This window comes from Lepidochelys kempii, chromosome 6 (assembly GCF_965140265.1).
Source record: "Lepidochelys kempii isolate rLepKem1 chromosome 6, rLepKem1.hap2, whole genome shotgun sequence".
Lineage (NCBI taxonomy): Eukaryota > Metazoa > Chordata > Testudines > Cheloniidae > Lepidochelys > Lepidochelys kempii.
This window is the reverse complement of record NC_133261.1, coordinates 62,099,660-62,112,301: the sequence shown is the minus strand read 5'-3', so window position 1 is coordinate 62,112,301 and position 12,642 is coordinate 62,099,660. Positions and strand designations below refer to the sequence as shown.

Here is a 12,642-nt window from a genome sequence, read left to right as displayed (position 1 = left end):
TGCCCAATAAATCAGTTTTTGTTCTCATAACTGGAACATGGTCAATAGCTATAGTTAAGGTTACATGAGAATTTCCATGCTGAGCTCCTGTTTGCAGTTATTTATAACTTTCCAAAGTTTTCATCTTTTGGACTAAATATTTCCAAGTCTGGTCTCTCCCCAGGGATGAGTTTTTTGTAAAGTTTGAGCAAAAAATTAGTAAGCTATGTTTGAATCTGACGAGACTGGTGGAAAAACCTTTCTCTGTCTGTTTTTAAAAAAAAAAAATTGTAGTACTCTTTTTTTAAAACCGCTCTTATGCCAAAGTGGCTTGGGGTAAAAAGCTACAATTTGGCCAGGAACCTTTGAGAAGTGCCTGAGTGATCTAGTGAAGTTATGAGATTTTGAAAATGGCACTTCATGCAAACTTGTTTACCTTGAGATAACCTGGGTACATGCAGCTCTTGAAGCAGGGTCTTATCCACTTGTCTGTTTGGATCTTGAGCATGCTGTAATTATGTATTTTTCCTTTTCCCAGGTTTTGTAAGTTACGACAATCCTGTCTCTGCACAGGCTGCCATCCAGTCAATGAATGGCTTTCAAATTGGCATGAAGCGTCTGAAAGTGCAGCTCAAGCGCTCTAAGAATGACAGCAAGCCATACTGAGTGCCCCTCCCCTTTGGGACTGGAGGGAGAAGGATCTTCTGGTAAGTTGGGGAGGAGCGCACTTAGTGATTCGAAGCCCTAAGGCTGTGTTTTTACAGTCTTGGATGCTGATCCATGCCATTCTAGCTGGCACATCTTGCCCTTGAAGACTCAGCTGCAACATCTGCTGGGATTTCTGCTTCAGATGGAGGACAAGTTTGTGATTTTGTTTCCAGTATTTTACTTTGGAGTTTAGGTGCCATATCACTGAGGTGTTTTTTTGTTGTTGTTGTTTTTCCTTATTTGAAGTTTGCTGTGTTTGTATCCAGTGTGTGTTGAGAAGGACCAATGCCAGCTACCTGGGGGCAGGGAGGGGGCGGGAATACAAAAAGAGCAGCAGAACTGACACCACACCAGAGGGAAGAAGGAGGAGCAGAACTGACACCAGACAGCACTGAGGAAAAGAAAGGTGGGGAGGGAGAACCACCTTGAGATGGGCAAGGAGCAGACTTCATGTAGCCTCTGCCGTGCCCCATGCTCTGGTATTTCCTTAGTTAAATGTCTTCTGTGGGAATTTCCTAGCTGAATCTGTCTCTAGAGATGTGAAAAATCTAAAAGAGAAAAGAGGTTAATGGGTTAAAGGAAAACTGCAGTGATTATTTTACTATATAAAGTGGTATTTATTGTTGCACCATGAATGTATACAGCACTTTATAAAAAAATTTTAGACAATATCCCTGCCCAGAAAACCTCATAGTCCATCTAGAGTTGCATATTAATTGAATAATTAATTGAATTTCCCAGTGTTTAGGAAATCTTACTCTTGACTTATCAGCTGGGAATTGTGCTAGGGCTTAGAGAGGCACTGTGGTCTGGAGGAATAAATTTGGGGCTGGAAGCCAGGAACTCCTGAGTTCTTATCCCAAATCTGCCACAGACTTCGTGTCACCTTGGTCAAATCTCTTCCCGTCCCTGTGCTTCAGTTTTCCCATTTGTACAATGATGATAATGCCCATCTCACAGGTGTTTGAATTAATACTCAATAAGCACAATCTAAATGCTAATTTATTATTATTAAGCTATTAAATTAACAACAAATAATACAGCATACTTTACAACAGCTTCTGAGGTTTCTGCTGCCTTGCACATCCAAGTGGGAGCTACTTCCTCAGTCATACTCTTTTCCAAAGGCAATTTCCTGTTCACTAGTAATTCTGTGATGTGATTTGGTATAGTAATTAGATTTACTTTTTACACTGCAGTTTTCCTTGAAAGTGGTGAGTGTACTAGAGCAGACCCTTGAACCACCCAGTCTTCTTCTGCCTTTGGCAGTGGCTGTCACCCAGTATGTTGAAGGAAGAGCAGACACTCCCCTCTCTTGAACACACACGTTCTTTGCACATTTGTGAATTTGCCAGTGTGTTACAGGGGCTTTTGTATACACTGATTTTAGGAGGCTCAAAGCCCCTTTGAGACTCTGGCTTGAAGCACATCAAGGAGTCACAGTAGAGGCTAGTGCTCTAACCACCAAAATCCACCTCTGTCACATGGGAAGTTTACAGTTTCTGTATATCTTTAATAGAGATTCCATTTACCTCATATTTTCTCTATTTCCTCTTCTCCTTTATGTTCCCAATTTGGAGTGATGCTTTTTCTCAGCCCACCAAGTAACACTGCAATCCTGTGTTTGGGAGCTGGCTCCTAAGTAGGAAGCATGTGTGGTCAGACACAGGGTGTTTACTTCCTTCTCTACTCTAGCAGGAGGAGCCATAAGCCCCTGAAATGTTGTTTAGAATGTGCATGTGTTTACAGATACTCTGTTATGGTCCATAGGGAAAGTCAGGCATATCCAGGGACTGGGTCCCCTGGACTCTTAAACCTCATAAATATAAAGCCTGACCCATAGCATCAGAGCACCAGGGTAAAGTGCCCTTTTGTTGATGAGTTTGAAACTCAAATAGTTTTTTGGTGCCAACCTGTCTGTAATCCTGGCAGATGGGTAGGAGAAATTGTCAGTATTATACAGAGAATATTGTGGTGACAAAAGGTTAAATGCCCAGACTGCCAAATTCCCATTTATGCTGGCATATGGTACCCTTTCATGTTGACTATTTGGGTCTCTATAAACACACACGCGCGCGCGCGCACACACACACACACACACTCTTAGGTGAACCGTGTACACTTGAATTCTGTGCACTGGGAGAGATGTGTCCTGGTTTTCTGAGAAGAAAGTGTTGGAGTGTTAAGGCCGCTAAGGTCATAATGGGATTATTTTATAAATATACTTTGCAAAAAAAAAAAAAAAGAAGAAGAAAAGAAAAAAGATCATGATTGGGAGCAACCGCTCCAAGCATGACCTGCTGTAACCAAGAATGTTGTTTCTATTTTTATAGAAGTTTTATACCGCTCCAGGGTGGAGAATATTTATTACTTAAATTATTTCACTGGAAAAAAGGCCAGGGTTTGTAGAATCCTGAATGTGATTGTTTTACACATACAATGATGTGCATGATTGAAACTACTGATTTTCAGTGGCCTGTTTGCAGGCTGACTAACTGCTAAATGAGGAAGGATTAATGCTGTGAAGCATTGAAGGGGGGATAGCTGTACTCTGTGGTCTCTACAGTCACTCTTATATAGTATGCTACATACTGCTGAGACCCTTGCTCCATTTCCCCATTGACCCCAGACATGGGCCTGTTCCTTTAAGTAGTCATTTCAGTTGCCCTGTACTTATATCTTTAGCCTTTGCATCCTGTTACTATGCTTCCAGTACTGACCAGACTTTGCCCTGTTGTAGACAGGTGTAACTTCCATTGATTTAAGTGGAAGATTCACCCATTTATGCCAGGGATGAATTTAACCCTATGACTCTTCCCAGATAATTTGATTATCTTTACTAGAAGCCTAACCTGGGCTAGCTCTTGTGCCTTACTGGCATGACTATAACGCAAGTATTGCCAACACAAATCTATGCAGGTTAAATTCTAAGGGCCTAATCCCCAGCGTCTCTGAACTGATGCAATTCCATTGAATGTAATTGAGCTACACTAGTTTATACCAGCTAAAGATCAGACCCTAAGTGTGTGTCTGTTTCAGCTTCATTCAGTCTATTGGTGTGTCCAGGCATGTGGTGCCAAAGTTCATAAATGCATCAAGTCTCTGACTGGTGAAGGTTTTTTTGCTGCGCAGTGCAGCTGATTGTATAAAATAAGTGTGTTTATTTCTGCTTGGTGGCAGCTGCTATAGACTAGGGTTTTCTGCCTCTTCCTTCATTCCTTCCAGATTTGAACAGAGTTTTCTTCCTCACAATTTGGCAGGAAATCCTGTATTTTTTTTAATCACTCTCATGCTCTCATTCTATTGCAAATCAAATCAGTCAGCTGTTTTGGGGACCATTGGAATAAATTGACTAAACATAAAAGCACACTCTGAATTAGCAGCCCATTGTGACAAAAATCTGGTAAAATCATTTTGAACTACTCTTTAGAAATAATCCAAATGAGAAACTGTCCCCAGAACAAAAACTTTGTATGCTACCAAAGATTATTAAAGCTGAGACTGGAAGGGAGAAGAAAAGAATTTACGTAATTGAAACTGGCAAAATTATTTGGGACAGACTTGACCCATTCTGAAATACTTAAATATTGGAAGCTATCTCAAAATACTTAAGTTGGTTATAATCAATGCACTTCTCTGAAATGTCTTAATGTTACATTGATATTGGCATAAGAGTTGACTCTGTTCAAATAACTACAGAAGGATTTGCTTAAGTAGCCAGATGGGCAAAGTATTTTGTATGCTCATAATCTAAAGAATCTGGATTTTCCAAAGAGATTCTACAACAAAATCCAGTATGATTTCTGTTGAACCACAGAACTCCAGACTGCAGGTGTACTCTGCAGATCCTTGTAAATAATCTGCATCATAGAAACAAGGGGGAAGTCTTTGCCTGCTTTGCAGACTTCAGAAGACATTGGATTCTACTTGGCATTCCATATTAAAAGCAAAGAATTAGGTAAGGCTGTAATTGATCTTAGCCTGATACTGTTTAATATCTACAGCTGTAGCAAGACTACTCTGATTAGATTCTTCAGCACCTAAATAAGAGTCTAAAATTAGATGTCTTCTTACAGCTTAGTTATCTTACCAGCATGCAGAGCTTGCATTTATTAGAAAATGCTTTTGATAAATATGCATTAAAATCAACCCTCATTTTGCTTAGGCTTAGAACTTTCCAAAAGAGTCCGAAACAATTGTTGGAAATATCTTTTATGTTTTAATGATGAGATAATAGATCAAACAAGTTAAATCTATCTGGAAAATACAATTATCACCATGGGAAATTCCAACCAGGCAATTAAATCCTTAAATAAAAACCCCTTAATCTAGACAGTAAAATGTATACTGGAAACTGGCCTATGTGCAAGGCAGAATTAACTCAGGCAATTCCATTTGTTGATAGCTGTATAGAAGAGGAGAGGGAATTCTGCATACTTGTGAACCCATTGACTTCCTCCTGAAATAAAACCAAAAATCAGCAGCAATCTAAAAACAGCTCAGTGAAACACCTTTTTTACATGACTATTTCACCTGAACAATGTCACAGCAAAAAAATTACAAATCAAGAGCGCAGATGGTCACAGTGTACATTTGGATTTTCCTGATGTAAACAAATATAAGGATGTTGTGGATCACTAAGCGGAAATGTTACAAAGTATAAAATATGGAATGCAGAAAAATTTCAGTATTATGTTATCGATCACTAATGTGAGAGAGAAACAAGGACACAGAAATAACTGTCTCCCTTTCTTTATGTCATTATGTGTTTTGCCCCAACCTGCCACCCCTCCAGTATTTCATCCAAATCTCTCCTTTAGACACTTCTTCCAAAAGGCCTCTAATGAATCAGTCTTTCCCTCAAAATTGTTGGCAGAGAAGACATTTGAAAATATCTACCAAAAAAAAGGACAAAACCACACTAGGAATTCCTATGATGTCTGCTAAATGTCATTTGAAACCTTAGCTTTTGTTCTTTCCCATGCCCCATTTCTCCACTGATACTTTGCCTTTCTGGATTGTAAGCTCTTTGGGACAGGGACCTGGTCCTTGTAGCTGTTTGCCAAGCACCTAAAAAAAGCTAGAACTATAGAAATAATGTTTAATGTTGCAGTGTCTCTTGCTAGCTGAGGTTTCACTCAGTCTCCTTGCTCAGTTCTGTCTCCGGAAGGGTAAGCATGGGGAGAAAACCCAAACCACCAGTGCTAGCCAGCCTGTGGCAACATGTTTTTGTTGCCCCATTATTCAGAGGAGGGTCCTTCAGCTCCTCAAGCTAGCTGCAAGTGCTGTGGAATCATCAGGTTCACTCACAGGGATACTGAAAGCTTCACATCACTCACCAGCAACGCTTAAGCAGTTTTGAGAGACTGAAGGACATGACACCACAACTGGGTGTAAAGTGGAATCCTAAAAGATACCTCCCTTTCTCCTCTACTTTCCACATTCCCTCTAAAAGGCTTTTGCAGTTTGGTAGCCAAGAGAAGACAGCAAAGCTGTTAGCGTCCCTTGGTAGGGATCCCATCAGATCTGAAAAGTCTGCTCAAGAAAGGTTCAGACAAAATATCTTCCAGTTTTCCAAACTGGCAACAGTGACTGTAGAGTTTCTCAGTGCCCAGAATCCCTTTCTCACAAATCAGAGTGCAGGGGGCTTTCTATTGAAAGGGTTGGGAAAGGAAAATTTCTGCCCAGGTATAACTGTGTGAAAAGGGCTCAGCTAGGACAAGTCTTAAGGAATTCTTCTGTATTGTGTGGGGTTTTTGGTTCCGCTTATTTGTCTTGTACAGTCTTTTCATTTGGTTCTAAAATCAACCAACTCTCCCACTTTGTGGGTTCCTAAGGGATGGGAAGGGACTGGAGCTGAAGCAAAGAGCATGGATTTCCTGGGCTACCACTGCCTAAGCATTTCCCTTGATAAGACATAAAAAGGTCTCAACTGTCAAATCACCTGTGAACCACCCCCGTGTCCTCTGTCCTGTCTCTTGCTGTCTGAATTTCTGTGAGTGGGTGTTAATCCTGGAGCTGTATCTTTGGAGGTGGGCTCCTGGGGTGGGGCTTGCTCTGTTGTCTTTCTCACAAGCAGAGCTAGCAGGGACACTGGGCATGGGGCAAAGGTGAATGCGCAACAGTCCCACAAAACCAGTGTCCAAAGGGAAATCCAGGCCTTTGCTTCCATTTTATTTCTGGCATTTTGATGTTTACTTGGTGTCCTCCATGTACCTTGACTTTTACTTGTCCATCGTTGGCATGTGCTGCCCTCCCTGTCAACTCCCCTCCCCAAGAGGTCTCATTGTACAGTGCCCATTCCTGTTCTCTCTCTCCTTGTTTGGATGTACTGCTCTGTGTAACTCAGTGGGTCTCCCTCTTTCTGGTTTGTTTTTTTCTAGATTCCTGCCGTTTGTTCATCGTTGTGCCTAAAGCATGTCGATGTGGCGTTCAAGTACATCGTCCAAATCCTTGTCTCTTCAGCTTCTCTGATGCTTGAACTCTCACCTTTGACCTTGTGTTGACCTTTGATGCTGATGTGTATTTTTATTATGTTTGTTTCTTTCTTTGGTTTTTTTTTTGTTTGTTTTTTTTTGTGTTTGTGCTGCCAAATTGGTTTTGCTAGAAAGACTGCTGAAGGAGAATATTTAAACTTGCATTTGAATATAAAAAAAAATTCTATTTTTCTAGAACTTCGTAAGATAACCACTTGATTTTGTGATTCTGATTCTTTGTAATTTGTCTTCAGAGCAGCCTTGCTAGCATACCTCGTGGAGTATTTGTATTTCTGTGAACATACAGCCAGTCACTTTCTCGGCTTAGTTTTTTCTGTGTGCTTAGTTTTAAAAACAAAATTCTGAAGAAAAAAGTCAATTGATTGATGCGACTTAGACTTTCAGGAGGCTTCTGGTCACATTTTGCTGAAATGGTTTCTGTGCTTGAGGAGATAGCATGTATTTTTATGAGTTCAAACTCTGACTTGAGTGGCATCAGCACAAAACACTTGAACTATATTTTCTCCTGATTGTAGTGGCATTTTTGCCCTGGCACTTACTGTTTTTTCCTTTCCTGTGTAGTTATCAGCCTTTGTCTGCAGTGAAAATTTGATCCAAGTTGATGTTGTATTTTGTTAAACTCCAGCATGCTTGTTTTGTTTTGTTTTTGTAACTACAATCTCCTCAGCAAAATGTGATTGTTTTAGTTTTATTCTTCCAAACTCAGATAGTGCATGTTTCCTGCTGTTTTCTTCACACCCTTGAATATATCACCTTCACCTCTCTGTTTTCTATAGTTTGTGCAAAAACTGAGCAATTTACTGGGTTTCAAAGGTATCCTTTTAAATTGGTATTTTTTGGTGTGACAAATTTCTGATCAGATGCCACCTGAGGCATCTACCTGTGCACTTAGACTGTCTGCCTGACACAGCATCTGGGCCTTGTTCCATCTCCATAACTGTCAGAGGCTCCCAGGAGTAGGGTTTGTTGCATTGTTTTTAGTAGGCATTTTGGTAGACCAGGATAGATGGGAAGCAGGTAAGTTGGGGGATATTTGCAGTAATTCTGCTTCTAAAATTCCAGGGAACTGGGGCTCCCTTCATACATTCTTAAATTTTATTTTATGTAATTTGGGGCAAAATTTTTGTGAGGTTCAGCCCCAGTTTAAAACTGTCAATGAGATGGTGGAGGGAGGCTTAGTGGCTCTAGGTTAGCACTGGCAATAGAGTGTTCAGACTATCCCAGAGAAGGCCTTTGTAAGCCTGGTCATGCAATTGCTGGCTCTTACCCCAAATGACAAGCACAATACAACAGCTTCTTACGCTGTTACCTGAACAGGGTACCAACCCCAGGTCCTCTTCTCAGGGGCCTTAGCTGGGGAATCTCTATAGAGGTGGGGTGTTTTTTTGTTTTGTTTTTGTTTTTGTTTAGTCTTTAATTGGGTAAAGAGTCAAGCAGTTTCTGTTCCTGCCCTGCAGGACAGGTTACTATTCTAAGGGCAGCTGGCTTCCCCTAGCCCTGCAAACCATCTGCTGTGAGACTGCATGGCTAGAAACTGGCACTTGGAAGCACCTGCAAGACTGTGGCTACGGCGAGACCCTAGTCACTAAGGGAGGTGAGTTGGTGAAGGACCCTAGTGTGGGAAAAGAATATGAGGTAAAATCCTAGGGGGAGAGAGGTTAGAAAGAGCAAAGGATGTGAGACTGATCTCCTGGCTGTGTAGGTTACCCTGTGCTTGGGGTGGTGAAAAGGGAATGAGACGATTTATTCTTTCCCATCCCAGAGTTGTCTGCGGATTTCACTACTTCTCAGTACATTTATTTTTGGCTGTGATTTATAGATCTGGGACTTGGGGGACGAGGCTGTATGAGAAGAAGGTAGAGACTCATTTTGAGATAGGATTTTGAGATGGCTGCTGTTAGCCCCACAGTCTGAATGTATCAGGCCATCTGTCATTTGGGGCTCTGAGACCTCCCCAGTGTATTGAGTAATTTTGCCAATACATTTCTATACAATGTGCATTCAGTTCCATGAGGAACTCTGGGGAAACCTGTGGAAAAATCTCTGGAGAAAACCAAAATGCCAAACGTTGGATGTTCCTTTCCTTTCCTTCCTTTTCTCCCTTTGGTTGTTTTAATTGTTCTGTGGTGGTTTTAATGGATTTGAGACAGTGGAGCAGCAGCTGCCTTTCTGATTTTTGGCTGCTTTTTGTGAATAATTTAAAAAAGAAAATTTACATTTTGGAGACAAACCTGTGGGCTTTTTTATTGGTACAAACATTGTATTTAACACTAGGGGTTTTGTACAGTTTTTTGCCTTTTCTACTAGAAAACAATGTAAAGTGATTCACAATGTGACAAGAAAACAATTTGCCACTATGACCAAATGTAGAGTCTGTTCTGCAGTAACAGGATTTAATCAACTCAAAGTCGTGATTCAGTTGTAGAAATGCTTTTCTTTACCTTGTTTGAGCTGTTCCTTTTCTTGTTTTGATTTGCAAAACAAAATGTCTTCTTGTGTGAAATTGTGTTGTACTCTGTAGAAAATTATGGATTTTACTTTAAAGGTTTAAAAGCAGAGGAGCACATGTTGCTTTTCTGATCTGATCGCAGAGTTTGTGTAGTGGATTTAAACATGAAAAGATTTGTTACAAGTTTGGAACGAGCGAGTATGTGTTAAAGGAATTTTCTTCCTTTGTGTGTATTTTTTTTTTCTTTTTGTCCCGATGGGGAACTTAAAGCTGTTTTAATTGCACAGACACACCAACAAGTCATTTTGTATATGCCAAGTGTGGTACCTTCCTTTGTTTATTTGCTATTAAACTGTTTGAGAAGAGTCTGTTTGTGTCATTTCTGTGTTGAATCTCAATCTCTTACTCTACAAATGGGTGCAGGTGAGGAGAGGGGGCTCTGCCACCTGGGATTGAAAGGGGCATGGAGGAATACCTTCCAATTTCTTAGCCAGGCAATGTATGACAAAATGTTCATGATATGCCACTCTCTCTGGGTACATAAAATAGCTGTTGGTTTCACCACTGTGAGAATCTATTACTGTGAATAGATGTTGGCAAGTGTTTATTATCCTTTTATCTTGCCCTCCAGTTTCTCTTCTTCTGTATTATTTTTTTCTGAATATTTCTTGATTCACTAACTTAAAGTGATGCTTTTCTTTCTCTTGGTCCTTCTCATTCTCTCTCTTCTCCTGGGAGCTCTCCTATGTTCCCTTGAATTTTACCCTTTCTCCCCCATGCTGGCAAAACTGTTAACTCAGTGGGAGCACGATTGGGCCTTGACCCATGGTGCAGTGTTCCAGGACTCCTCATACATACAGCTGTCTCTCTAAACTGGGATACAGGGTCCTGGGGCCCCTAACACACACCAAAAGGTGAACAGCTGGCTGCTCACAGAGGGATGGTGCACAGCATTTCCTGCACACACACACGGGAGGCATTTTTCTGTAGAGGAGAGGTGTTTACCCAAATAATATTTAGCAGGAGACAGAGGTTATTTATAGCAGTGGTTTTCAAACTCTTTTTCTGGCGACCCAGTTGAAGAAAATTGTTGATGTCCATGACCCAACGAAGCTGGGGATGAGGGGTTAGGGGTTTGGGAGTGGCTCAGGGCTGGGGCAGAGGGATGGGGAGAGGGCTATGGAGTGGGGCCGGGAATGAGGGGTTCAGGATGTGGGAGGGGGCTCGGGGCATGGGTTTGGGGTTGGAGTGTGGGAGGGGGTCAGGGCTCTGGGCTGGGGAACAGGCCAATGGGAGTGGGGAACTGGTGCTCAGGGTGGGGGCAGCACATGGAGTCCTGTGGCCCCCTTCTCCCCTGCCTAGGAGCCAGACCTGTTGCTGGCCACTTCCGGGGCACAGCGCAATGTCAGAACAAGTAGAGACTAGCCTGCCTTAGCCGGGCAGCACCGCTGACGGAACTTTTAACGGCCCAGTCGGTGGTGCTGACCAGAGTTCCCATGACCCAGTCCCTCCCATTCCGCAACCCAGTCCCAGGTCATGACCCATGGTTTGAAAACCACTGATTTAAAATATATTCTCCTTCCCTAAATTTCTCTGGCTGCTTCAACTGAATACAGTATGATTCACTTCCTGTCCTAACCTATTTGGTAGCGTTACTCTCCACTGTTTCAGTGGTGTGTGAAGTTCTCTGCTTGTGAAGCACTGTGAAATGCTTTGGAGTGAAATCTGTTGTGTAAGAAGGAGGGGTTTGGGTAGACTGAATGTGATTCAATTAGAATCTGGCCAGGATATTAACATTAATATCCCTAAATCTTGGGGAAAGTACTGTGGAAGTTTAAACCCAGCAAGTGAGTATCTTTGTAGTCTTTTTAAAAGACTTCTAAAATTCAAAAATAATTTCACCTCTCCTCCTTCTGCTGACTCATATGTAAGTCCCTTACTCAAACTGTCACAATCTTGGGGTAGGGGAGCACACTCCATTTCCAATGTGTCCTTCCTCTCTTTTGGCCTACTCCACTTCACCCAGTACTTCCTATAACGACTGTAAATCTGACAGCAGCCGTGAGCATTAGATAATTCAGTCCTGTGTTCCATCCAGTGCAGCCTGCCAATCATAGAGCAAGATGCTGTGCCACCTGTTGTGTGATGCACTAACATACGTGCAGTTAATTAGCAACTGTTTAGAAGGGAGGCTAGGGAGACAAACTTAGAGGTGGGAGTGAGGGTGGAAACTAGGAGGAGGAGCTGAATCAGGAAACTCATCTCTTCATGTGAGATGAAAGATTCCTGATTACACAGCAAAGTAGATTATGCCTGTGCAGGGCAAATCCCAAACAACCGTTGTCAGTAGCAGGTTGTGGAAACTCAGATTAGAACCCTATGCGTAGAAGGGGCTGTGTCTGCTTTACACAGAACACCACCTTTCAGCAGCCTCTAAGCTAAAGATAACAGCCTATGTTTCAATCTCTGATAATCATCTGGCTGTTTCACATGACTCTTGTAAACTTTAACATCTACATAAAAAGCCTGGAGCCTGTAGATTCAACCCAGATGTTAGACATAGGGAGGCAGGTCCTGCATTCTCTTGATTGTCCTCCCCACGCACTGCTTGTTTCCTTTTTCATCTCCAGAGAGTGAGAGCAATTCTCTCCTGCTCCTTTTATAGCAGTCACCTGTACCTCAAGCTACTTCACTTTTATTTGAAGTTTCCTGATCCCTTCTTTGCCCACCAGACCCACAGGTTTACCTCAGCATCAGGAGTAGCAGAGAGGGCAGAATGCTAGCAGACTGGAGACAAGTTAACAAGCTAGTCCCCCTCTCATGCTCTAAGAAATCCCTTAACCAATTTACACACTAAGGCCCAAATTCTGCTCTGCGTTACAACATGTAGCCTCATGCATAGTTGTAAATGAAAAACATTTAAGACTATCTCATATTCAATTGCACTGTATACAATTGGCGGAGCACAAAGTGTGAAGGCAACGAGCATAAAAGTGGGTATGTGTAATG

At 41.8% G+C, this 12,642-nt stretch overlaps 1 protein-coding gene across 7 annotated transcripts in view; it reads left to right on the top strand.

The window, feature by feature from the left end:
* Positions 1 to 10,001, top strand: part of CELF1 (CUGBP Elav-like family member 1) — a 105,512-nt gene extending 95,511 nt beyond the window's left edge. For all 7 annotated transcript variants that reach the window (XM_073348323.1, XM_073348325.1, XM_073348322.1 and 4 more), the window contains 2 exons: positions 518 to 686; positions 7,071 to 10,001. In XM_073348323.1, the coding sequence (XP_073204424.1) occupies positions 518 to 645 (128 nt within the window). In that variant the 3' untranslated portion in view covers positions 646 to 686; positions 7,071 to 10,001. The remainder of the gene's footprint in view (positions 1 to 517; positions 687 to 7,070) is intronic.
* The last annotated feature ends 2,641 nt before the right edge of the window (positions 10,002 to 12,642 follow it).